Source organism: Echiichthys vipera (genome assembly GCF_963691815.1).
Source record: "Echiichthys vipera genome assembly, chromosome: 5".
NCBI classification, from domain to species: domain Eukaryota; kingdom Metazoa; phylum Chordata; class Actinopteri; order Perciformes; family Trachinidae; genus Echiichthys; species Echiichthys vipera.
The window spans coordinates 14054073-14082070 of NC_139830.1; the positions used below are offsets into that span (position 1 = coordinate 14054073).

Here is a 27998-nt window from a genome sequence, read left to right on the forward strand (position 1 = left end):
AGAGGAAACAGTATCAATGCAGGCCATTCATGACACAACCAAATCCAAATGGTGCTCCTACCCCCCTCATGAACACACCCACAAGTTGCATCCACACACAGTATTCAAATGATGCATCCAACAGTGCAGATCTGTGTGATGAATGAAAGTGGCAGTAAAGACAGCAGCACATAGATTCATCTGTGTTACCAGAATGACCGATTGATATTGTGAGTCACTGACTCGCACTGACTCACTGGTTCTTCAGCCCCACAGATGAATGTGGGCCAGTGGAAATCTCCTTCATTCACTGGTATCAGATTTAACATTATTATGTGTGTGTAATTGGAAAAGCTCTTTTTTTAATCTTGCATTGTACTTTATAGTGTCCGATACACAATCTCTACTCCACTCCTCAGCCATTTGTTACTTTCCCCAGGTTGCTTTAAAGGTCCCCGATTAAAGAATTCAAATGTCCCTATATATACAGAGAAAGTTCACGCACTTTCTCTACATTAAAGGAGCTGCTTTTGCTGCCTTTGATATACATTTTGAACATTTAAGAAACAAATTACATTAGACACAAGGGAGCATTGGAACATATTGTACAGCTAAAAGTCAATTGATTTAAATGCAAAGTGAAGATTTAGTGTACTACAATAAGCCTTTTTCACAGAAGACAGTTTGTCACATGGCAGTATAGAAAGTGTAGCATGTGTACATTAATGATGGCACGTGATGATTTGTGATCCTGGTATTGTGCATGCAAGTTCCCTGTGACACTGTCATGATCTAACACCTGCATATAACAGAGCCATCATTACTGATGACAGTTTAACACCTGTGCTTTTTCCACTGTGACATGATGGAGCCTATACTGTACAGTTACACCTTTAAATGACAGATGTGTGGAGAGCCAGACACTGATGATCACCTCAAACATTTATTTTAATTCCTTAAGTAAAAACTTGTAAACCAGGCCATATTTCTTACTGTGCAGAGGATTTTCACCCATGTGGTCAGAAGAGTCTGGAGGTTATGGAACTACCTTGAAAACAGATAGGGTTTGTTAAACATATGGGTGTTGAGAACTAAAAAGGGTTGAAATGCAATTAAAAAAATAGTTAGAAATGGATTTTTTTGGTTAGATTTGATATGTATATATATATACACATACACATATACACATATACATACATATAGACAAAAATATAATAATAAATACTATATAGTATTTATTAATTATTGACTTTAGATACTTTAGAACCGTTTGACTCTCCATACATTGGCTCCCCGTTATGACGACACCTTTCAGAGGCCAGGTTGTGAGCAGAAGTCCTTGCCGGGGAAAGACAACGACCGACAGAGGGGGTTTACACACACACACACACACACACACACACTGACGGGGGTTTCAGCTTGCAGCGCTGACGCACTGTGAGCTCACTGAGCCAGCTCAGTGTTTATGTCTTTCTCACAGAGAGAGAGAGAGAGAGAGAGAGGAGCTAGGGAACCTCGTTTACCGGCTTTGTGGTTTCCATCCATTCTTTTTTAATTACCCCTGCCAGCTCAGTCCACTACAGCTGATGATGCTCGTCTCTGAACACTAATTTCAACTCCTTTTATTCACCAAACCGGTAAGTCCAACTTTTTTTTCTTCTTTTCTTCTAGTTTTTTTTTTTAACCTTGTAGTAAGAATCTGAATGGCTGCTGAAGCCGGTAGTTTAGTTGTGTCGGTCGTGGCCGGCTCGCGTGGGGCTTTTCTCGCCACAAAGCCGGTCCGACCGTCATGACCACTTTTACGCACGGCGGTAATATGACATATTCCAATGTTCACGCGATTATCAGTGCTATACCCTACATCATACGACACACATTGATACCCGTTATGACTTTGAACGAAAAAAAAGTCCCTGCTGTTTATTTTAACGGGATTTATGTCTCACGACAGCAAATAACCTTTTTAAATAAACGATGTAAATACGTTGCCTAGGAAACCTTTGTAGCTGTTTATTTGATTGTTACACAAGACTTTGGGTTTTGCTGTGGTGTTCGTCAGTGACTATGACAGCATTTATGGATACTTTTACCAACCCCCTTTGGTCATTTCATCTATTTCAATGCTTATTCTGATACATGCAACCAAACAACCTTTCAATTCGGTTAATTCAGTAGGTGTATAATAACTATGAGAACCACTGTGTGCCGTGCTGTCTAATAACAGTGAGAGCATGCTTGACGCACTGCAATGGGTGCGTGATGACCTCACTGGTAGTATGATCCTCCTCTTCTCTTTTTAATGAAGTGAAACGTCTGAGTCCTGGCTCTGCTTTATTTTCATATTGTATACAACTTTATAATATTTTATTATATGGAGACACATAAAGGCCAGTATCTTGTATTGTGAAAAAATATACCTTTTGTCAAAGCAAAGAAGAAAATGTCAAATTATTAGTTTTAATATTAACATGTGTCTCTCATACACTTTTCTCTTAGTGCCCTGGTTTTGGTAGGAAGTACTGCTGCGTAATGAGCACACTAAGCAATGAGGGCAGGTTCACTGTCCACACACACACTTACACAAGAGCCAAGATGAGACTGTCATTTTTGGCCGAGGGCTTCTATTGTCTGAGAGCAAATTCCTGTACGCTTGTATCAATAAAAAGCTTTCGCTCACACACAACGATATGCATACACTTCCACCAGAAGAGGGCCAGGTACAGCTTCACCGACTGTCCGTAATATTATTACGATGCAGGCGCTTTAAGAATGATTTTGTAGGATATAGAAAGTTTATTCATCAGCACTGTCTTGTCACGGCACGTGTGAACAGAGAATTCACTTCAGTGTACACAGGATTTTAAAACTCCACTCCAGACACGTGTTAAAGTATTTAAAAAGTACTCAGATATGCTTAATATTTTGTTTAACATGGATTTCCCACATAGAAAGTAAAAGAACAGCAACTCAGAGATGGAGCTGGAGGCACATCTAATTTTTCTCCCTCATTGAGGAATTCTGCATCTGGCATCGACCCACCCCTGCATTCTTGTGGTAGCTTGAGACTCTTCTGTAACTACGTTCTAGCTTCTACCGGAGGCTGAAGAACTCACCAGAGGTTTAAATTGAACCGTGCAAACGAACACATCTGAGAGAATCAGCCGTAGGCCTTTGTGTTTGAGCTGGCTGCAGACAGGAGGCTTACTCAAGTCCCACAGGTGGATGGACGAACACGGAGCCCAAGCTTTGCAATTCAGTTATAGTTTCGACGCCCTTAACCCGGTGTCATTCAGACCCAAACCTACATCAGTAGTCTGTTGTGCACTAACCAGCGTATCAGAATGGTAAGTGTAGTTAGCATCTTTTATTAGTTCCTGCTGTTAGCTTGTTAGCTTGTTAACTTGTTGTCAATGGCTGTAAACTATGATGGCAGTGTGTTTTCTTTCTGTACTGACAGTCAACTCCGCAGTGGAGGTTTCAGATTTCTTTGCCGTTGTTGTGTTGAGGATGTCATTGAATAGTGTTTCACATTCATGGGCAGCGATTGGTTTATAACCTACTAGTGACGTAGACACTAAAGCTTGCCTGGAATCTCTCAGATAGCAGAGAAGTGCACAGACATCTCCTTCAGGAGAGGAATGTGGAAACACCTCTCTGGTGATAAAATGAGCTCAGATACAAGTCACTTTAGATAGTGTCTGACATTTTAGAGTGCAGAAAATAACGCTTTTTTGAGCAGGGAAGTACTTTGATAGGGGCTGTTTTACAAGAAGACGAGCTTCCTGTTTTCTGTCTAATACTTTTACCCGTATGTGTGTATGGATATATGCTCATGTGTTTCATGACAGGGGGGATTTATCCCTGGGTTTCTCTTTGTTTTGTTTTGTTTATTTGTTTTTTGGGGGTTTCTCTTTGTTTCGCCAAAGCACATTTCAAACATTATATCACAAAAGTGGAGTTGAACATAAGCAGAGAGGAGAGGTTTTGATCCAAAAGTCTTTCCAACTTCACACACTGACTTAAGTGGACCCTTCTGCTTTTACGTCTCTATTTATTGCTACCATCTGTTGGACTGGGTTTCATACGTTTTTATTTTTTTTTTACAAAGATTATAGTTCCACTTCCATCAAACAGCACTGTGGTATCATTATAGTCACAAAAGTATATTGTTCTTACTTGAAAATAGCTACATCAGTCAGCATGAGTCCACTGATTTATAAGAGGACAATAATGTGTCAGAATTAAAAAAGATTATAATTTGACTTATCATTACACTTTACTGGGGGCTGACATCTGTAATTATACCACACACACACACACACACACACACACACACACACACACACACACACACACACACACACACACACACACACACACACAGGAACAAACAAATGCTTTAATTAGGAGGTGGTGTGTAGCCGTGGACTTATCCTGAGCCAAAATCTACCCTACACAACATTTACTGTACACTGTGAAGATGCAAAGATGACCAGATGAAAAAGGAGAGTGAAGAGAAGGCGAGACAAAATATGAGTTAAAGAGAGGAAGATGGAGTGAGAAAGACGGACACAGAGGGTTAACACACAGAATTATCTTTAATTAGGCCATCAATCCTGTCATCTGTCTGTCCATCCATTCAACCAGAGTGGTAGGGAATGCCTCCAGACTGCCTTCCATCCCCGTGCCACAGTGGCTAGTCCTCCTCCCCAATGTCAGCCAGGAAACTCCGTGCCAAACATATTCCCACTGCAGCGACCGTAGATCCTGATCCAAAGCTGGCTCAGTACCCCGCACACGCAGATTGGTGAAGGATCGGATGATTACAGGGGGACATGGATACAAAAACCCAGAAAGATGTTGGCACGAGCATGCAACCATTCAAATACACTTGAAGTATACACACCCAAGCTTAATTATAATTTATTTTTTAATGAGGAAGCAGAGTTTGATGGACAGCACTATCCAAAGTTTACACCATGCCTTTGTGAGGAAATGCTCCTCAGGAGACCACCATGTCTCTTTGCTGCAGTCCCAGGACTTCATAGTAAACTGAACAAATTATGGTTTTCATCACTTGAGATCATTCTTTTTAAAGTCAGGAAGTGGAAAAGAGCTATTTCCCAAATGTTTCAGCTCCTTTGTGGCTGAAGTTTACAAAGGCCATGCATATCGTGGTGTCATACAGTATTTTATCCCAAGCTATTCTTTTCCTGTCTATTGTTTTTCGCTAGAAAAAACAGCCTTCAAAATCTAAACTATGTGAATAAATGACTCCTTGCCTTCTTAGGACTAAATTACACTTCAAAAATGATGGATTAAGGATAATATAACAATACAACACAGTGGGGTGAAAGTAACTGAGTACATTTACTCAAGTACTATACTTTTATTCAGTCTTGAGGTACTTGGACTTTACTTGAGTGTAACTAAGGATTATTTTCATTAAATCCTCACATTTGAAGAGCACCAGAACGAAAGAATGTTCGATATTTTTGCTAAAGCGTTAATTAAAATAGTTGAAGATTAATTTTCTGCCGATCGACTAATCAAGTAATTCATTAATTGTTGTAGCACTACTTGAGTATTTCAATTTTATGCTACTTTGTTATACTTTTACTCCACTATATTTCACAGGGAAATACTGTACTTTCTATTCAATGTATTTACAGCTACATAGCTACACAGTTAGTCACTTACCAGATTTAGATTTTACATTTTAATATATGACCAGTTGATGAAATGGGATGCATGTGTGAAGCAGTTAAATCTTGACCAGCTACAACACTGAAATGCAAGCTAACTGTACATTTGTAGTTTTACTTTTGTATTGTACTACTGACTTATGGTGCTGCACCCATTACCTAAGAAAATGGTGTGAATTCTTCCTCTGCTCCTACATTAAACTGACACACTGTTTCTGTAATGTGGTTTATATCTTTGTCACATTCCATGAGATTTGGTTCAATCGGGACAAAAGCGTTAATCTCGCCCGAGTTCATAACCTTTTCCCTCAGTCTCCTCCATCTGCCCTCTGACAGTTTAATGACACAGTCTTAAAAATACGCTTTAAGAAACGAGGGGAAAGAGACTGTTTGCTACCCGACAGGCCGGCTCTGGGGGAGGAAAGACGAATCTGCACAACGACCGCAATCTGCTCTCTTTACTCGCCAGTACCCAATCACTAGCCTTTAGTTGCCAGAACAAATCACACACTAGTGTGTCGGGGTCCGTGTCTTTGTGACGAGGCACAAGTGAGTGATCCACACAATCCCTCATGTGAAGAGTGCCCAATTCAAACAACCGCTGAGTAATGACGATGTAACCAACAAAGCAGGAAATTGAACCTCTCGTCCATAGCAGCACTTTTATAGAGTTATTGAACACAACTCAAAATATGGCATACTTAGATCCATAAATATATGTGGGTGTGAGCGTGAGTGTGCGTGTCTGTGGTTGGGTTGAATGTTGGGGGCAAAGGGTTGCTTATCTACTTTTTTCACCCTATTCCGTACAAGGTTATGAGGAACTGCTTTAACATACCATATGTACAAACATGTTCCCAGAGGTCCAGTTAAGATTCCCAGTGTTCATTTATTAAATTAATAGTTTGAGATTAAATATATTTATTTGCTTTCTTGACGACAGTTGGATAACTTGTTGATCGATACCACCCTTATATCTGTGTCCAATATAAAGATAGAGCCAGGAGTAAACTTGACTTGTATAAAGACAGAAAACAGGGGGAAACAGCTACATTATCACAAAATCTGCCTAGCAACTAAGCAACCACGAGGGTTGAAACATGAAGCCAACACTGTTCAAAGTCACTAATGAAAGTACACTTCATATTAAAAAATGGGAAAGAGAGGCAGGAATGACGCTCTCTGAGGAGGATTGGGGGGAAATAGGTGCTTTTCAATGGTCTTCAACCAACTCCATGGACTGGAGAGAACACCGTTGGAAGAATGTTATAAGACTTTTAAGAAAAATACAAGAACATTAACTCAACCTGTTGGAGACAACGTGCCTCTCCAGAGCCAAACCATTTCCACATATTCTGGGGCTAGCCCAAATTAAACCAGTATTGGAGCGGCATTCACAACACATTAAAAACAGTGTTTAAGTGTCAAATACCCCTTCATTTTAAAAATCTGTATCCAGGTCAAGTTGTGTGCTTGGAACTAAGGAGGCACATAAAGCTGCTAGGAAAAAATCCATTTCCAGGAAATGGTTAAATCCAACACCACCTACAATTGAGGATTGGCACGGAATAATTCTGGAAATATTCAAAATGGAAAAGCTGACCTATTGTCTGAGAATCCAAAAGGTTAAGTTTTATCAAATTTGGGAAAAATTGATTGAGTTAATATCCCTGACTCGAGCAGACTTTGTATGATCCCTCTGAATTTTCTTTTTTTGTCACCTTCCTTTCGCTAATGGAAATAACAATAAGCCAGTTCCCTCACTTTAATATATATAGTTGTCTTTTTAAGATTGTTAATATGTTGATGCAGAATCTGCTACTATGCTGGTTGTAAGCATGTGGGTTGAAGAGAGAGTTCAATGTGTGTAAATGTGCTAAACCTATCATATTTAGTAGAATATACTGTACAAGGACATGTTCTCAGGAATGACCAGGAGGACTGTCTTTTACCACACAAACTGTCCTTTGACGACTCTTGTTGCACACCTGTATGCATAAATGCTTGCATAAACAGGAAAAGGACTATGGAAAATAAGTAAGAAACATGAAGCCAAGTGCAGAAAACTGCAGTTCCTCAAATTACCACTTTACACAAAACAAAGACAATTTGCAGTTTGCAGGGTTATGTGCTGGACTATTTCTCTGCAGTGACTTCCTGGACTCTAAACTAGCTGCTTCGTCTGGCAATCTCAGGGGGACAACACTTAGCGTCAGGGTTAGCTTTTTATGAGATTCATCCCCCTAAATGTCTAACTTTTCTTTTAACACGGTTCCTCAGGGTAATTACATCTCCCTGCAAACAGTCAACCCTGCTCTTACTGATTGCATCAGCTTTCCCTGAGAGCAGGAGACAGATTGAAGACTTGTTCCCACAAGCGAACATCTACAATTTACTCTCACAAATCAAACAGCTCTTTTGTTACATAATACATCCAATCTGTGCAGACGGGATGTTTTCTCTGCCTGAGCTCAGCTTCTTAACTACTAGAGTAAAATGGTCCACTGACTCAAACAATAATTAATCAAATCCTCTGTATTTGTTTGACAAATAGAGATAACACATTGAAACTGTTGTTTTTACACTGTACTCACGTGTGTGTGTGTGTGTGTGTGTGTGTGTGTGTGTGTGTGTGTGTGTGCGTGTGTGCGTGTGTGTGTGTGTGTGTGTGTGTGTGTGTGTGTGTGTGTGTGTGAAGAAAATGGGAGCTGTGCGGGCTGACTTTTAGCTGTGTGTATGTGTTGTGAATTATAACTGAAGGTGTTTTGAAACATGAGTTGATTTTAAATCCACGGTTAATGAGGCTGGTGATGTAAGGGAACATACCAGACTCTCCAAAAAACATTGATTGCCCGGGGTTCTGCTTTTGTTGCCTTGGAGTCTTCTTTGGGTTGTTTTGTAGCCAGAATTACTTTGTAGTTGGCTTCTCGTGGGTTGACATAATACCAGTGTCCTTGTCTCCTTGTGAAAAACATTTTCTTTTAGAAGAAGTACAAATTTGGCTTTTTTTTTAATGAAGCAGAATCTAAACACTTTCAAAGTTTTAATTTAACTAAAAAAAGTCTTTGCAATAAGTAAAAGCACCACTGACTGTCAGTGAAATTAAGGCAAACAAAGTCAGGTTTTCATTTACGTTATGTAAGTTGACTTTAGAGTGGGGTAGAAGGATGGACGTAGTGGTTGGAAAGTCATTTCAGTGGGGACTGAGCCTAAAGCATGTGTGAATTTATGACTTACCACAAGAGACGTCTGTTTCTAATGAACAAAAGGAGAGGAAACATTTCTGTCTTATCACCAGGGTTTCTTTTGTATGTACTGTATATATGTATTCGTGGTGGCTGTAAATTAGAGCATTGTACTGTCCGCCTGCCGTACTGTGGGATCTCTGGTTGCTGCGGAGGTATTACTCTGTCTGTGAACAAGCTGAACACCTTACTGCGTCTGTCTCTCTTGTCTGTTCTTCCTCTCATCACTCTCTCCGGTCAATTCAACGTCTCTCGTTCCACCTCGGTGATGTCTGACAGACGGTGCAGTGGCGGAGACACAAGAGAGGCCCCTGTTAAGTTCCCGCTGGTGTACAGTTCCACTGGAAAACATGACGACCGAACATCACGTCAACCTTATGGACAGAGAGGAGGAATGACAGACGCAAAGAAACAGTGAGAGAAACGCATCTGCAGATATGTGCAGAGACGACGCAAGCCCAGTTATCAGACACGCTCCCCATAATGAGACATTGTCTAAGCACTAATGTGTTCTAAGTGTTGGCGTAAATCAACCTTTCATATGCCGATAATGGGCACTTCCATTAAGTCAAACAGAGGGTATGGTTGTCCCGATCACGTCGTTGTCGCACACATGCACATTATCTCTCGGTCCACGAAATGTCTGATGGATAATGGAGTGTAATTACCTTAAACCTTTTTTTGCCGGCTCAGTTATTTTCTATTGTATTTCACTCCGTAAGCCGTTAGATAAAGAGGTGTTCCCCATGCCACGAGACCTAGTGGCATAGGTGGCCATTATCGGCACGGGAACTTGGTGGTTGACTTTTCTTTGTCAAGCCTTTCTACTTTATGACGGAGAGGGAAATCCACGTCTTGTTCCTTTGAAAGGGTTTCATTTTTTGAAGCACCAAAGGATCATTCAGTGTCCTGTAGTTTTTTTGTTTATTTTTTTTATCAAACTACTTTAATCAACATGAGCATTACTCAGTTTTAACCAAGTCGAAAGCAAATATAAATGTCTGTATTCTGGATAAAACCATATCAGATATATAGAGTGTAATGTTGTTGCAGTGAGGTTAGAGTGTTTAAGTAAAACAGCCCTGTTTTGAGCTCGGTGATGATGCATTTCTGAGATAATCTAATGGATTTTTTAAAGGGTTATGGGACTAAAACAAAGGAGGATTTCTCAACCTGCTGAGGGGAAAATAATCCTTTGAACTTCTCTGTCCTTCTGATGCATCCTCACATCACCACACCAGAGGAAATGACCAACATGTTTACTTTTAGTAGTTGGTTAGAACAGGTGATGATTCATTATTCATACCTGTTAGATATTTTCAGGACACAGCAAGTTAGCAGTGTTTACTTCTCCATGGAAGTTTTACTTATTGATCACCTAAAGCCTGAAAGCCAGTTCAAGGGAACAACTGCTGTCAGTACATTGAATATGACATACTCCACTGAAAACTACAGCGTGTTTTGTGAAATAGCGAATAATGTGCCTTGACCGACCTCCTAAAAACGTGTTTTGGTGAGGGTTAGGCAAGTAAAACTACTTGATCGAGTTCAGGACCAATTAATATGTGCTTGGATGAGTTTGTCCAAGTATTTACTTTGCAGCAGACATTTAAGTTTTAAAATACGGCTGAGCCTAAACATAGAATTTTATAAGCCCCACTCACACCCCCAGCATCCGCCTATAGCTTCAGATTCCTGGTTTATTATTGTCCCTCCCCAATCGCTCATGTGTTGAGCGCAGTTTTAGGGATTGACAGGGTCACAGATAGATAGAGATATAATTTCCTGCTCCGTTCACATTGTATTCACATGATGCATCTGGGTAGGCTTACTGTCTGAACTTGACTGTTGTTTTGAAAGGTCTTTGAATACAGACAAAGGCAGAGTGAGATTGTGGCTGAAAACCCAATGAAATTAAGTGACTGTAATGACAAAGGACAATGCTTAAAAACCAATTGTATTAAAAGGTCCGCAACTGCAGTCAGAACTAATTCAGGCAACACAATACTGTGTGAGAATAAGGCAAAGAACAGCTGTTTTGATCTAGGCCGTCTTGTTACTTTAGAGTCCTATTGAAAGTAAGCAAAACCAGTGTCATACAGTATATGTAAGCATGTAAGCATCTAAACATGTTCTGGTAGTAACTCAAAATACTAGTATGAACCAGACATATCAGCATGGGACCTTGTGTCTGTAAACTCGACACTATAATAAAGCGTGGCATAGAAATATGATTATCGCACAGTCTCATATCTAATCAGAATCACGTGTACTTTACAAACATGGCTCATTGTATGGAAGCCAATAACGTGGCCGCTCAGTCACCTCACACTGAAAGGCGAGGAGTCCCACTCATTCTTGTGTTTCCTCTTTTGTGGTTCCTTCCTTCCTTCACAGCTTCATCCAGTAGGATTTCAGCTCAGTGGCTGCATGACATCAAGGAGCCAGAAAAAGCTCTACAGCGCATTAGCTGCCACTTGCCCCCAAAAACCACCACAGAATAGAATAATGTCCGTGTTTTTGTCATGACCTTGCCATTACTTCTTTATTATTGCTATTTTTAGGTTCCCTGAACAAAACAGAAAATGTGACTGGTCATCTGATGTCGTCACGGATTGTTATTTGAATGTGTCAAACAACAGCAGAGAGGCCCTTGGGTAATTACTGTTTTACAGCTTTGAAAAGTCATCATGCTCTTCTCTCTTTCCTTTGAGGTGTTTTTGAATATTTATCCTGTTGTTTTCACATCAAATGATGAAGGAATCTTGGGTGTCTTTCAGCTTCTTTGTTGTGTACGCTGAGATATTCTGAGAGGTTTATACTGTATATCCTGTTATATTCTGCTCTTCTTCCTGTTTCTCTTTCTGTCTTTCTTTCGTTCTTTCTTTTTTTCTACTCCTTCTACCCACACATCCAGCTGACTGCAGCCTCCAAACCAAAGCACACCGTCGACAGCCCGGTTTTGAAAAAGGAAACATGCAAACAATAAAATGCAATTACAGGATTGATGGCTCAAGAGCTGAGAGAGGTGGAAAGAGCATGTGGAAGAAACAATTTGAGAGTTCAAGTATGTGAGACACAAAAGCAGCAAGCAGAACCCCAGTTTCTCTGACATGGATTAAGTAAAGTCTAAATAGTTCTTTTCATGGTTTAGTGCATCTGTGCACTGGGAAAGACTCAACATCACTTGCACCATATAAACAGGCGGGCGGTAGGTAGAGCAGCAGGAGGGAGGACATGTCGTGGATTGGATCATGCCAATACATCTGGCTTATGATTTGGTCATAAACATCTCTTGCAGTTCATTGAATTTGTCTAATGATTCGGTCCCTACTGACACAATGTCCCGAATCCTTTTTGTAAATCACCCTTTTTCTTCCCTGTCAGAAGTTTGTTTTCCTCTATTGTTGGCTGCAGCATGATATAAACGTCATCCACATGTCCATTCGTTCACCGTGAATACACCGAAGAATGAGGGAACTGGAAGGGTAAACGACTGAGTCTAGTCATGTTGAGAGGATTTTAGGTTTGCGGTGTGTGTGTGAAAGGGGCTTTATTCACTCTCTTATTGAGAGTTAAATGAAAAGATCGGCAGACGGTTAGCCTAGCTTAGCAAGACTGGAAACAGGGTGAAACAGCTAGCCTAGCTCTGTCCAAAGGTGATCAAATCTACATACCAGCACCTCTAAAGCGAGTTTATTGAGCTTTAGAGGTGCTGGTAGGTGGATTTTGTTACAGAACAAATCTAATGTTCTGCTAAGCTAAGCTAACTTCCTGCAGCTTCCTATTGAGACAAACATAAGAGTGCCATCAGTTGTCTCATGTAAGGAAAAAGTGCATTTCCAAAAAGGGGAATTATTTCTTCAAAAGATGATGGAGAGTTCTTGCACAGGGGTGGTCATGTACCATGTAGGTCCACTTGAAGTTCCACGTGTGGCGGTCACTTCTGTAGTGGGTTTGTGGGGAAAACCTCACACAAACCGGATTTAACTACAAATGTATCACACGCAGACAATGCTGACATGGATCAGCCTGGCTGTGAAGGGCTGACTTCTGAAGACAGTGGTCAGGGAGCTGGCACGTTTTGAACATCCTTTTTGGAAACAATTTCACATGCATTTTGCATTTCAAGCACATTTTCACTACATGTGTCGCTGTTGAATACACTTGTCGCTCTTCAACTGTACATCGCCAGCACTGGAAATGAGTGTCAAACTTTGCAGGTCCGCATTTCCATAATGGTTTCTCTTAAACCAAATATCTTTGCATTGACTGGAATCCAGTCAGGAAATACTTTTTTAATGGTGCATAATGGAGAAATTATTTTTAGTAGATGCTTTTGTGCCTGAATTAAAGAATTACACAAGCCATTTCAAATATGAAGTCAGTCCTCTGCATGATGATGATTAACGAATTACAAGCAGTCATCACACAGTAATTAGTTTCACCTTGCTCCGCTGGAGTTGAAGTACAGTCGTTTGAGTCAATGCACTTCTTGAGGTCAAGAGAGGTTCTCGGTGGAAAACCAACATTCCTCAACCCCTCTAACCCCGTCCAATTTGTTACTTGACACTTTCCAAAAACAGAGCTACTTAATTGTAGGTCCCACTTTTGTTTTGCTCTCTCTATCATTGCTGTTTTATTGATCATTTTTCCCTTTTTTTACCCAGCTTTGTGTGTTGTGTGTGTTTGCATGTGTGTATAAGTGCATACTGTATGTATGCGCGCGTGTATGACTTGTAATTAGCCTCTTGCTCTGGTCTGTAATGGCATTTTAACAAATGCTTCTATATATATCATGCTATCAGGTTGAAGTTTCAGCAAATCTCACTCCCTGCCACTCTCCTCTTTCCATCCCTTCCTACCTCTACCCCTTTCTTCTCCTCTACAGCTCTATCAGCCGTTCGGTCCTGTCGTTTTTTCCAAACTAGTGGTTTTTCCTTCCTTGCTTTATCTTTCTCTTCCTCCCTGAAATTATGCTCCAGTGGCCTGTCATTGGCATCAGGGCCTTGGCGGACCAAAATCATAAACTCGTTACATTTTTTATTTTCTTGTTTGTGTAAGGCACAGCTTGGTGTTGGCTGGATATTATGGCATTCCAGATTTGTGTGTGTGTGTGTGTGTGTGTGTGTGTGTGTGTGTGTGTGTGTGTGTGTAAATGAACAAGTGAATGTGCAAATAATGTGTTAAAAAAAGTTAGCATCACACACTTACTGGACATAATCACTCGGGATCTGCTGTATGTGCTGTGTGTGCTGAATGGCTTTGAGCGGAGAGATGTTTATTTGCTTGCTAACTAATGTTTAAAAAATTATGTTTAGCTGCGTGGTTAAAGGTGAAGAGGTGTATTAAAGTTGCCTCACCCCTCACGCACATATTCAACAACACCCACACATGCACATAGTCTGTTTTAGCTGTGATAGAAGGGGCATGTCCCAAGGATGTCAGGGGTGTGTCTGTGGTCAGAGTGACAGTATAAGACACAAGCAGGTACATAGAATTCTCCATTCAGCTAACACTTGACTTGAGTTTTGTGCCATTTCTCAGACTTCTTGAGTTGCATTTATTAGCGCTCTCGCAGTGAGAATTTATACATATCATTTCAGATTTTTAATCTTTCTGGTTGTAAAATCCAGTAGTCATTTTTTAGCTACTTCTCAGAGTAGCACAAATATTTTTGTGTTGACAGCTGTAAGAAAGTTAGTTTTGAGTTTGGTCCTGACTCAGCATTTGTAGCAGCATACACAGCATCCTCTCTGAGTTGCCACGGCAACTGTGTGAATCAGCTGCAAGTCTGGGGTAAGTGTGCTGCTCTGTCTTTCCCCTCTCTCTCCCATTTTCTTGCCCTGTCTTTCATTATTTCTTACTTTCTCTGTTTCGTTCTTTCACTACCACTTCTTCCAGGTCCACTCTTCTTGTCATCCTTGTTCTGTAATTATGTTCTCTCTTCGCCTTTTGTTTGACATATTCCAAATAACTCTTATGCTTTCACTTTTGTCAGTGGCTGTTTTACAAGCCCTATTTGGGTCAAACCAGTCATTTTCTCCTCTTTGCAGCAAAGTACAGCGCACAGCAAATTTCATGCAACAAATTTCGTGCAACAAGCTGTTTTATTTTGTGCTTAATTAGGTAATAGGATGTTGTAGGGCACACAGTGGAAAAAGTGAGTGCTGCGGATTACCTTTACATCAGAGAAGTCTGACAAATTGTTCCAACTTGATTTTTAATAGGATTCTGGATAGTCAGTTTTGGAAATGCATTTATTGTAATTGATGTCACTCTCTAGACCTGTTAACAGGTGTTCAATGGAGCGAGGAGTCAAAACAGTCTGGATTTTAAGTTTAGATTCAGAACAGCTTGTCATTTTCCTTATTCAACACATTAGATGTCCCAGGAACTAAACCTTAATCCTCTACATGTTGGCTTGCCGCACTGCTGACTACTCTGCTGCCTTGTTATTGTACCAAAATATAATTTCGAATAATTTTGGAATGTTATATTAAGCAGTGAAAACTCAGATGTGAAGGTGAACCAAGTGTTGCTCTAGTTGCAATATAGTGGGATGCTATAGATGGACCTGGAAAGTGACCTCAAGTTGGATTTCATCTTTGTCCACAAAGTTATATTGAAGCATCAGTAAAGAGCAGTGATAAATACCTTGTTGACCACTTGTTCTGTGTGCAAATGGATATATATGTTTGTGTGTGTGTGTGTGTGTGTGCGCGTGTGCGTGCACAAACTCTATAGGAAGTTATTTTAAATACGCTGTCGTCAAATACTTTGCTAACTTTAGAGATGACAACACTGTTTTGCTGTAACACAATCTATACATGTGACCCATCAGTGCAGACTCAAAGAAGAGGTTTTCTCGTTTATTTCCAATACCTTAAACTACAAAATAAAGCAGTCCAATCGTCCTCATTTCTTTACGTGTTAGTCTTTTCTATGATATATTTTAGTTTTGATGATCCCTTAAAAATTTAGTTTTTCAAACTCACCTAAATGTTCCGATTTGTCCCAGGGAGAGCTAATGTCAAGCGTTGAGACAGACAGCATCTGTTGGCAAATGAATATTTTGCAGAAGGAATAGCAGAGTATCTACTGCCCAAACATAGCCACAGAAAAGCTCTGGTTCATTCACTACCGTCCATAAAAAGAACCTGATTCATGTTAAATGTTATTTACGGCATTTACAACTGCTCCTTACCTCCCTGTCACTCGAGTCACTGCGCTCTGGATAAGTCGCAAAAAAATGACTCAGGTGTTTTTCATCACGTGAGCGTGTGTGGTTTTCTGTGAGTGTGCGTGCTTGTGTACAGCACGTGTGTGTCCGTGTGACAGAAGTGTTGTAATGTCATCAATTTCGCACTTATTTGTGTGAACCACCATATTTTAGAATGTGATTTACCCTTTTTCTGACCTGTCTCTGGCTCATTCCTCCTTTAGATCATATGAACATAGAAGAATACATTGAAGAAGATGAGGAACCACCTTTACTGCTCAGCTCTCGTCCTCCTCACGGTAAATATGTGTGTGTGTGTGTGTGTGTGTGTGTGTGTGTTTGTGTATGTGGTTATGCAAAAATAAGTAAATAAATAAAAAGGTTTTGTGCCTACCAGATGTACATCATGATTTAGTAATTGTGTGGACACAATTTTACAGCAAACCTCTACTGACTCATAGGCTTGTGTGTGTAACTTCCAGGTGTTCAGCTGTGGTGGGACTGCAGCGGTGCAGTGTCGGTGGGGGGAAGGGTGTGTGTGTCCACAGTGCCCTGCTGGCCAGGAGCCTTCCAAGGTGAGACTATAAACTGAAATGAAGTGATAAATAGTAACTTAACCCGCTTTGAAGGGCATTTATAATGTATTATATCTCCGCTGTTACAATATATGTTGCTATCAAGTGATTTGGTTAATTTTTGTCCCCTTTGACAAATGTTACTTAATTATCCGTCTCTCCCTACCCATTTTTTCTCCTTATTCTGTATAACATAGAGCTTAAAGAAATATAGGAAAGAGAGTCCAAATGACCTATGTATATGAATTTGTATTTGCAGAAACAATATTGATTGATACATGTATATTTTTGTTGTGATTCACCAAATGTATTAAGACCACCTACCTGTGTATAAAGCCCCTGGCAAATGATCTAGAGTTTATTTTTCCCTCTGACCTTATAAGTTATAGCCAGGGTCACCATAGTCAGCTTATACCAAGTTATTTGTTAACACAGAGACTCCAACCCATTGACAGCACCAGAAGGATGCTTTATTTTGTTCTTTTGCAGCCTCTTTTGCTTGAGTTTAGAAATGTTTTTCTTTTTGGCCAGGCTTGTGAGCAGATACAAAGTCCATCAGAGGAAGTGTATTGTCAGTTGTGCCCAACTGGAAGCTTTTCACACGCATTCAACTCTGAACTTTGCCGACCACACGCCTCCTGCGAGATCCTCGGCCGAAAGGTTGCAACCCCTGGCACTGTGAGCTCAGATGCTGTCTGTGGGGACTGTCTGCTGGGGTAAGGCCTACCTGTCTGCTAAGGTTGTTGCGATACCAGAATTTTAAACTGTGATGCAATACTAATATCAATAAAACCTGATATTTTATACCTCTTTGGATACCACGACAAAAAGAAAAAAAAAAGTCTGCGGTATACAAAATAGGATATATATTAGGGCTGACGAAAATCCTCTTAACGGCACAAATGTTTTTGGCTTTATATTTTTATTATTATTATTATTACTATTATTATTATTATTATTATTATTATTATTATTATTATTATTATTATTATTATTAACAACCTGCAAACATTGCTGGTGCAGAAAGGGTCACTGAACATATACCGGTACATTTGATTTTCTGTTTATTCATGTGTGCTGCCTTGGGTTAAAAATATGATTGTAGACCTGCATTTTTATCACTTTGACTGTGGATATCCTATCATTTTGAAACATGTGGTATTGAGAAGCACTGAATTATCGATACTTTGGACAACCTTTTGACAGCTAAAATGAAACGGACATTGCCTTGCACCAACATGTACCTTGTACCTTTTATTTGTTCTAAATTAAGTCCTGTGATTATCTCGGTGTTGAGAAAACATCAACACACACACACACACACGCACACACACACACACACACACACACACACACACACACACACGCACACACATATACACACACATCATTTACCACAATGGGCAGCATCAAGCAGCATAAGACACGATACAGGCTAAAACCGCTCATTCATTCTTTCATTGTAGAATGGTCCTCTGTTTTTCTTTCTCTATCTCTCTAATTACAGTATGCTCTTTCCTCTTCATTCTTTTACCATTTGCAGGTTTCACTCCACTGCCACAGGGGAAGTTTCCACCCAAAGTCTGTGTGTGCAAAGTAAGCATGAGCCTGAACACACGCTGCTCGTCCATCATTCAATTCACAACCATCATTTGTTCTTTATGGAATCCATGCTCTTACATTCTGCTGTCTTTTTATTTGTGTTTCTTCTTCTCCCTTCTCTCAGCATCTTTGCATGTCAGAACTGTGCGCACAGTGGCTAAAGGCCCATCCAGCGGTGCAGGAGGGCCGGTGAATGGTACTGTGGTACGCAGCGCTGAGGAGAAGACAGCGGAGTACGCTGTGTTTGCTTTGGTGCCCGTCTTCTGCGTGATGGGCCTGTTGGGTATCCTGATCTGCAACATCCTGAAGAAGAAGGGATACCGCTGCTCTGCTGATATGGAGGGAGGGGATAAAGAAATTGCCACACCACAGAAAGAAGGTAAGAGAGATTAAATAACAGGAATAAATGACAGGAGTTGGAAGTGAGACAAAAAAATGTTGGAGCAAAAGATAGAAAGTAGCTAGTGCTGAAACTACCATTTATGTTCAGGTTCTTGTCACGTTCGCCCATAAAATACCAAATTAGCACACACGCAAGCACAAGATGTGGTCAAGTGCTGTCAGGAGTCACGCCAAGCCAAAAGAGCAGCGTCTTTGTGTGCAGCCACAGTCCATGTATCTCTGTGATGCGACTACACGCAAGCCTACAGTATGTGTGCAGCCAAGCCAGGCCATTTATTTAAACTTTGACCTTGCAGGGGTCATTACATGTCATGCACACTGTTTTTCTAAGCATGCGTCGTTATTTTTGTAATTTTCCTATGAAAAGGGTGGTGGTGGGGGAGCATTCCCATCAACTCACTCACCCTTCTGACGTCACGCAGAAAGTGACTTGGATAAACACAGAAATAAGTATAAAAAAGAAACAAGTATAAAAAAGCAGAAGAAGAAAGAGAGACAGTGGGATGGGGGTGGTTTGATTGTTTAATAGTTTGAGAGAGAAAGATACAGAGGGGAAAAAGCAATAAAAGAAGTGTAAGTAACCACACCCGTTCTCTGTGGTTTGCACAGTCTCAGAGTAACATGAGTGCTCTTTATCCCTGTCCTTTGTAATATTGTATAGTCATATTGTCCTAGAGGACTCTTTATAGGCCTACTGCAGCCTTTGAGCCACTCTTACTCTTGTACCATGACAAGTTACCTGTTGTACTCATAACACCTAGGTTCATCTTGATGGTGAAGCAAACACCATCTTTACTTTCTGTATAGGCCGGCATAACCGCGTGCACACAATGTGGGAAGTACACCCATATTTCCTTTATGCTTCGGTTGTACTTGATGTACTGTACATGGTTCTCATGTTTGTTAAGCATCTTTTTAAGAAGCTATTTTAAACTGTTGGACAGGATCCACAATGAAGTGTTCCTGGTACGTTTTCACAAAGAACATATGACATTTTGAAAAAACTATGTCTGCTATGAGGCGCTTGGACTCATTTACGGTTGCACAAACATTGCAAACTCGCTATTGTGTTCACTTGGTTGCCTCATGCAAAAGGTGGACATAGCTTCAAGCAATAGTTTGTTTGGGAACTGTTTGTAAAAACGACAAATAATATATTTGCTTTCTGGCAGAAAGTCAGATTGGAAGTTTGATACTTTCATACATGTTCATTAGACATGCAGCTACAGACAGATGCTGGTTAGCTTCGCTTACGTAAAAATTAGAAACTGGAGGAAACCATTTTGTTTATTACAAAATTACAAAATCTGCCTACCAGCACCTCTAAAGCTGGTTAAACATTAAACTGACATTTTTACATCTTTATAACATTATAACCTTTAAATAAGTGAGCTTTTGAGGTTCTGGGAGACGGAATGCTCAACTATTGGACAGAGCCAGAGTAACATTAGCTATTCCTCCTTGCCTATAGTGTTATTGCTAAGGTGCCACCTGCTGGCTGTAACATCAAATTTAATGGACAGATGTTCAAATTTCCCAAAATGTTGAACTATTCCTTCAACAGCCATTGACTTGCAGAGGCTACAGAGCTCATCAAACTGAACAACTGAATACATTACACTTTAAATATGCCCTTTCCATACCTTATTACTATCTGTGTATCAGGGTCATGTCTAGATGGTAAGATTTGCAAAAACGTGCAAAAACATGCAAAAACTATTGCGAGACTCACTTCCCAACCACCTATACTAACCTTAACCATTCAAGGTTAATGCCTAATCTCTCACAAATCCTGGGTAACCATCTAGACATGACCGTGTATCAGTTACTATAATTCAGCGTAAACAGATTGAAAAGGCTAATCTGGTTTTCCCTCACTCACCTGATGTTGTGGGGCTCAGAGGAAAGCTGTGTGACAGCCAAATGGCCGTACATAGCGTCAGAGCACAGCTGCCGCCTCAACAGATCGGACTTTCTGCCAGCACGTCCCACCTCAAGAAGCTGTTTAACGTTTCACAAAAATTTGAAAAAATTATCCTTTATTTAGGTTTTATTTTTATCTCTGTCTTTGCAGGCCCCCGGTTGGCTAAAGCCGCTTCTTTGTTATGCAGTTACACATACTCACATGTGAAGTTTTTTTTTTGATGAGCTAATTGAGGACCTTCACAGTAGTTTGCTAGCTTATTGTTGTTGATTACAGGAAGAATCTGACTCTTTTTTTTCTTTTTTTTTTGGTTTAGCTTCCATTCCCTAACATTCCAGCCAAAACCAATGTAATTTGTGTTTTTTATGCTTCAAAGATGAGAGCATTTCTATTGTGTCACCAAGTCTTAGCACATGTAGCTGTGTTGCGGATCTAGTGATCCAGGCACCAGCAGATCTGGGAAAAGACCCAACAGATTTCATGATACGTATCATTTTTATATCTGTTTCACTAGCAGAAAGTCTTGCCTAAGAATGATTTGCATTGCAGAACGTGAAACATCTCCTCAATCATACTGTCTCAGCTCATTTATTATCTATTTGAGACAAAGCCTGTGTGAAGATGTGATTTCAGGACAGACAGAGGTCATAGCGACAGTCTTTCTGTCAATGATCTCTGCTTTTTGTTTGTGGTGTTGCCTCGGTCTCCTCCTCTACGAGCACATTGGTGTGAACACTCCTCCCCCTTCTCATATGAACATGACACTATCCATCCATCTCTCCTTTCCCAGCCAGTTCAATAATTCACTCGGGTCCTCACCTCATGGTTTATGTCTCCTCTTTTCCGCTTTCCTCTCCCTCTCTGCCTTTCTGTTCCCTATTTGAAACCACTTCACTTGTATGTCTATAAAAGTTGTATGTCTAAATGTGGTTTTGACTGAATGATTGACTGATTCAAAGTGAATGATTTTAATTTAGGATATCATGCAGCTAACGATAGCATACTGACTTTTCATCAATGTGGATAATCAGAAGGCCCGATTTCAACATCGGTGTAAAGATTAAAGAACGATAATATCAATGTTAATGTTTTATACATGTAGTTTCTTTACATTGGAAGTAAGGAACAGCAACTGGGTTTATTTTAGGACACCCTATCACCTCCTTCATTTTCAGCTCCCCTCTTTCTCTCCTCGTGTACACCTCTGAGGACTATGTTTATCATAGAGTGTGGTCTTTACCTAGTTTGTAAAGTGTCCTGAAATAACTTTTGTTATGATTTGGCACTATAAATAAAATTGAATTAAAATTGAATTGAATTGAATAGATGATGCAGTAGTGCAGTGATAAGTCTGCATGTGTGAGTGAGACAGATGAAGGACAAGAGAGATGAGCATAAGCAAAATAAAGTTAAAGATGGTTTAGGTAATGTAAGTGGGTATTTTAAGGAAATAAAATACTGCAGGTTAAAGAAAGAATGATCGGAGGGCAATAGGAGGCTTTGGATGTTGCATGGGAAAACTTTATTTTTCTCCCTGTTTTGGCTGTTCTCCTGTTGTTATGTAACTTTCCTTGTTGCAGTGTACTGTCTGTGTGTCTGTCTATCTGTCTGTCTGTTGCAGTCCTGACTGGGCTAAGGTTAGAGGTAAACTTCTTACTCCAGCACTTTTCTCATCGCCGCTCAGGGGGAACACCCATGGGGATGAATTGCAGCAAGGCCAAGCTTAGCTTTGCATGGCTGAAATCAGGATCTGCAGAGCTGCAGACAGAAAAAACTTTGACTTACTGGAGAGCACAGTGACAGGAAAGCTGAATAGGAGAAAAACAGAGAGGACAAGAAATATCCTGAGCTGGAGTCAAATCTGCCACTGTGTGATTATTCAACCTGCAGCCACAAGGGCAGAGTGAAAGGTACAATGGAGTTTAGTTGTTGCAGTTTTCCGTTTCAGCCATGTTAGCTCCATGAGACTGCTGCATTTAAACTCATCTGAAACAAGGTGCCTGACTGAGGACTTAATGTGGCTGACTCTGAAACACTGAGGAATAAACAGAAGATAATGAGTGCCACACTGTGAAATGGATGCTGTTATACTCCCATAGCAACAGCCAGTGTGGAGACACAGCTATTGTTACAGCCTAGCAAGAAAGTCACACACATACTATAGACACAAATGCATCTATACGGTCACATGTTGCTCAGTAACATACGGATAGTCACCTGGCATTCGGGTCTAGTACACCACACACACACACACACAGAGCCCTGTGTGTTTCAACAATGCTGAATGGAGTGTGATCGCTGAGTGAGCTATTCTGGACCCCCCCACCCTTTGCGCCCTCATCCCTCTTCTCTCAGCTGCCTCACTGTGCTGTGCTATTATGGGATGGTTGAGGGGCGTTGCCATGGAGACATATCTATTCTTTGCTGTTCAGTCATCCATATCCATCCTTATCAGTCCCATCAGGCACTATATGGCACAATATCCCAGCAGCGACATGCACCGTGTGAACTGTGCTCACTCTGACTCTGTGAGTTTTTTATTAAGTTTCAGGCTTGAGTATATGTGTGGACAGCTTGAAACATGTGCCGTTTTTCGTCAAGAAAATATTCTGAACTATTACGAATGTACATAACACATTAACCATATACCACATAGTTTTAACTAAAATGTAATATACAGTTTTAGAAAATATATGTCTGGTAATTTTCTATGTGTCTTTTTTTTGCTTACTTCAGGTACCAATTGTCCATACATATCTGATGACCTGAATGAAGACACCATCAGTGTTCTGGTTCGCCTCATCACTGAGAAGAAAGGTAGGTGTTGAGCAGCGGTGACGTCATTTCTGACCTAGTGGTTAGAGCCTTTTCATCTCTTGTGGCTTTAGAGGGGAGCGCAGTCATCAGAGTACATCACTGACACGTCTCCACTGCTGCAAGCGTAGACTGTCCCTCTCCATACTAGATGGTTAATGTTAGAAAATGCAAACACAGCAAAAGGTAAAAAAAAAAAGGCATTGGTCATTTTTGAAAATGTTCCCTTCAAAATGAAAAGCAGAACAAACTGTGAATCCTATCATTTCCCCATCAATCAATCAACCAAACAACCAATCAATCAATCAATCAATCAATCAATAAGCACAAATTAATGTTATTTCTAAACTTCTTATATGGTCTTAAACCACATACCAGCAGACAGGATGAAATGGATTATTCTGATTTTGCAGAACTGACTGTCAGTGTAGTCAACCTCATTGATCGAGTCTCATCTGAATGTGTGTGTGTGTGTGTGTGTGTGTGTGTGTGTGTGTGTGTGTGTGTGTGTGTGTGTGTGTGTGTGTGTGTGTGTGTGTGTGTGTTTCAGAAAATGCTGCTGCACTGGAGGAACTGCTGCTGGAGTACGAGAGCAAACAGATGGCCATGAGCAAAGGCTCATCAATCAAGTATGAGACCACACTCTCTTTAACTCACACTCAAAATATACCTTCAACATATACTTTTGCTCGGTAGAACCACTTGATATACAACATTGTCATATTGCCACATTGTCAATGTGGCAATATGACATCAATTCAATTCAATTTTATTTACTGTGCCAAAAATAGCAAAAGTTATCTCAAGACACTTTACATGAATATAAAGTCCACACACTTCCACTTATTCATGATTTACAGAGACCCAACAATTCCCCCATGAGCAGCAACAAGTTGCACTATCTTAAATGAAAATAGTAATAATTATTATAGTTATTATATACAGTATTAATCCAGCAATCTTGTGCACACAGTGGAGTTGAAAACAGCCACCTGCAATTTATTCTTCAAAGAGAAAAAGAGAGGTATCTCATAGCAATACAAGGAATTTCCTCAGCGAGCTCCGGAGTGGGCTGATACTTGGCGGTGACTCACTCCCGCATGTCTGAAGTGAATGTCTGACACAGTTGTAGCCGCTGTCCCTTGAGTCATGAAGCTTAAACAACCTGTCTGTCACTAAGCTCATTGGCTGTCACATAGCTTGAAGTCACACGGTTTACATGACCATGTGTAGTTGCGGTTGGAATTTTGGTTGTAATCTGCGGCCGTTAAAAGTGCTCAAGTTAATCTAACAAAATCCAGAAACATGCTGCTTTACACCACAGTCTGCACCACCGTGTTTCCCTTTATCGGCACTGGCAGCAGAAGACAGAGAAGTCTCCTTCATACTGCAAATTTCCCCCTTGAGCTGCGACCCAGCTTCTCCCACAGAAGTTCATATTATCTCACAGTATTGTATGGGTGGTAATTGGATCGATTGCACTCCACCATGTACGCCTTGTCGTCAACAGCGAGAGGTCTCTGGGGGCCTCTGGCAGTGTGCTGCGCTGCTCAATGGGCTGCTGTAACATGTGAGCTTTAGATTCAAGAACATTCTGACACGCACACATGATATGCATGCCGAAATCTGAAAAGCTTTCAGATAGTGTGAGTGTGTGTGTGTGTGTGTGTGTGTGTGTGTGTGTGTGTGTGTGTGTGTGTGGTGGGAGGTTCTGCAGGGGTCACTACAGGTCACCCACTAGCTATTACAACACAGAGACACATAGCTGCATTCATCTCTTTTGCTCTGCCTTTCTCTGCACAAAAGAACAATGGAAGGGCAAAAACTTTTTTTAAAAAAGCCTGGGTGAACCTGCTAAGATAATTTTTTTTTTTTAATTTTTTGATTCATTTTCCATTCACACTGAACAAAGGCAGAAGTGATGAAGGTAATGTTTGGATATTTTTGTAGCTTTTCTAAAAGACTCACTTGTCATCCTGGCATTATGCTGACGTAGCAATACAAACCTTTTAACTGTATCAGGAAAGAATGGGGATCTATGTGTCTATCCCTATTTGAGAAACACTGGTCTAGACTGACAAGATAGCATCTTAGTGATGCTAGTAACAAACATGTCATAGGCAGATGGCCTTATTTAGGACCAAGATGAGGAAAAGGGTACGTATGTGTGTTTTTGTGCAGTTGTGTACATTCAGAAATCATGAGTATAGGTGATTTCAGATTCATATTATACTGTACATTGAATGGACATGGGGTAAAAGTGTTGCCAATTCAAGTTATAAATTCACTCAGTTTACTGATGTGGCAAACATCAGTTAATTCACATTTCATTGTTTGAGTTTGTATGGAAAAATAGTCTGGACTAAACTGAATAATAAAAATGTAACTGATCAGTTGTTCACTCCTCATCCTCTCCTGCTCTTCCTCCCAGGTTCCCGATGCTGTCTCCCCTGTCCCCGTTCCGCTCCCTCCCCAGGCTGTGCCCTCACCAGTCCCACCTCCACACCATCTCCGGCCTTTCCGGCTTGGCCCCCAGACATGGCTACCGCTGCACCCGCTGTGCCCAGAGAAAATGGCCTCCTATCCTTATACCCCCCCTGGACTCCTTCAAAGATCCCATGAAGACCCCCCAAAGCCTCATCCTGCCCTCTCTGGACACATCCCCCGACCAGCAGAAGCGCCCCCTGCTGGGGGGGATGTTTGTTGACACCGACATTACACAAGCTGTTGTGCCAAATACTGTACAGGAAAAGGCTGGGAGTGAAGTGAAGGAGAGAGAGGAGGGAGAGCTGGCGGTGTTGTCTGTAGGGAGGTGAGACACGTCCATATTTGTTCATACCCAACACACAAACGACATGACTCATCAGGACATGCAATGCAAATACAATGTTACTCCACAACATTTCAGAGGCAAATATTGTATTCTTTTACTACATGATGCATTGCTGTAGATTAAAGTATTAAGTATAGAGATTATTTCTCCCCTCCTTGACCTAATTCAGTTGGTTATCTCAGTTGTATGATGATATAATATACAAGCTCTAATGGGTAATTTTACTTTTAGTACTTTATGAACATTTTACTGATATTACTGTCACTTTTGAATGCAGGACTTTTACTTGTAATGGTGTATTTTTACACTGTTGTAGTGTTACTTTTACATAATCTACTTTCTTTACTGATGGATCTGATGGAGCTTATTCCACAGCTGACATATTCAGAGTCATTTTATAACAGTCCAGATGAGTTATAGTAGAACCATCTATAAACTGTATAAATGTTTTTAATACGAGTCCGCATTTACATTAAAATTAATTGATTTAAAAATAAGCAGAAAGAGTATTTAAGCTTCTCACACACACACACACATACACACACGCACGTTCTTAGAGGAGAGTGAAGCTGTTTGAGCGTTTGAGTGTTTGAGCGCGCGTGTGTGTGTGTGTGTGTGTGTGTGTGTTTTGGTGGCAGTCATAATACCAAGATTGCCATGAATGTAGAAGTGATCAAATCTCTTGCTCGACTGACAGGTTTCAAGTCACTCAGATCCCTGAGCAGAAGCCTGTCACCAAGCCATCATCCCAGGAGCAACGAAACTCCCTGTTTGGAGGGAAGGCCTTTTGTTCCTCTTCGTCATTTGGCATCAGGAGGTACAAACTGCAACACACACTCACACGCTTCCTCCTCTAACTCTCTTTTTGCTCACTGTTATAAACCCCTCTCCTCCCCACGTTTCTTTCTATTTCATCCAAGCAGCATGCTTCTAATTATTACGAGTTAAAGGGCTGTGAAGTAGCTTGACATCATTAGCATGTCAGATCAAATTTTTCTGGCCAGCAGGGAATTATGTGGTCTGTTTCCCCAGGAAAGGAAATGATTTGGGAAATGAGCTCCTTCTGGTTCCTATTGTCTGCTTATACACATGTTCCAATGGTCTCCAAATCAGTAATCATGTGGCTTGGTTGGATTCATCATGTTTTCCACTTTAAAAAATCCCTTAAGCTATAGCTCAATTGAGGAATAATGCAATAAGTGTGTTTTGAAAAGGCTATTAAGAAATATATTTGCAGTTTATTAGACAGCTTTGTTGAATGCTTGGTTCTGATTGGTCAATTACAGCACTCTGCGGTGTACTATTTCTAATTGACAGACCGCTGCTATGAATGCTCGTTGCTATGGACCCAGTTTTGAGTTTAGACTCTGGGGGACCATTTTGAAATCAATACCTTGTGTCAAATTATTAAATTCTTTAGTAAGTAGTTATGTAAGAAACAGGATAATGTAGGGTGAGCGGGTCACATCAAAATCTAAAAATTTGTCCTCCACGTCGTCATCATGCCACCTACTCGACCTTTTTGACTCTCTCTTTCAGGTGAAGAGACAGAGGGAATGTGTACGATAACGCTACCTCGCTGAAGATGACCTCATCATTCGCTGACGACTTGACGGCTAGCAGGGAGGGTTGTTTCTAGACGACTGACACCAATAGGACACAAGAACCACCTCATGCTGGAAGAAGTTGTTTGTATT

General features: G+C 40.6%; 1 protein-coding gene across 1 annotated transcript; it reads left to right on the forward strand.

Moving 5' to 3' along the window:
- The first annotated feature begins 1480 nt into the window (after window positions 1-1480).
- Window positions 1481-27970, forward strand: LOC310947590 (tumor necrosis factor receptor superfamily member 19L-like). Its single transcript, XM_083914438.1, has 11 exons — window positions 1481-1616; window positions 16376-16450; window positions 16634-16726; window positions 17258-17442; window positions 18270-18322; window positions 18453-18707; window positions 23391-23471; window positions 24019-24097; window positions 25900-26280; window positions 26999-27118; window positions 27841-27970. Exons 2-11 carry the CDS (start codon window positions 16409-16411, stop codon window positions 27842-27844), a joined length of 1293 nt encoding a protein of 430 aa, XP_083770564.1. The 5' UTR covers window positions 1481-1616; window positions 16376-16408; the 3' UTR covers window positions 27845-27970.
- Window positions 27971-27998: the final 28 nt, after the last annotated feature.

Bases quoted from the DNA above. Each gene is read 5' to 3' on its own strand.
- LOC310947590 (XM_083914438.1), top strand. From the start codon at position 16,409: ATGAGGAACCACCTTTACTGCTCAGCTCTCGTCCTCCTCACG. The intron at 23,472-24,018 runs GTAGGTGTTGAG...TGTGTGTTTCAG, and splicing joins CCTCATCACTGAGAAGAAAG to AAAATGCTGCTGCACTGGAG. The intron at 26,281-26,998 runs GTGAGACACGTC...CTCGACTGACAG, and splicing joins GCGGTGTTGTCTGTAGGGAG to GTTTCAAGTCACTCAGATCC.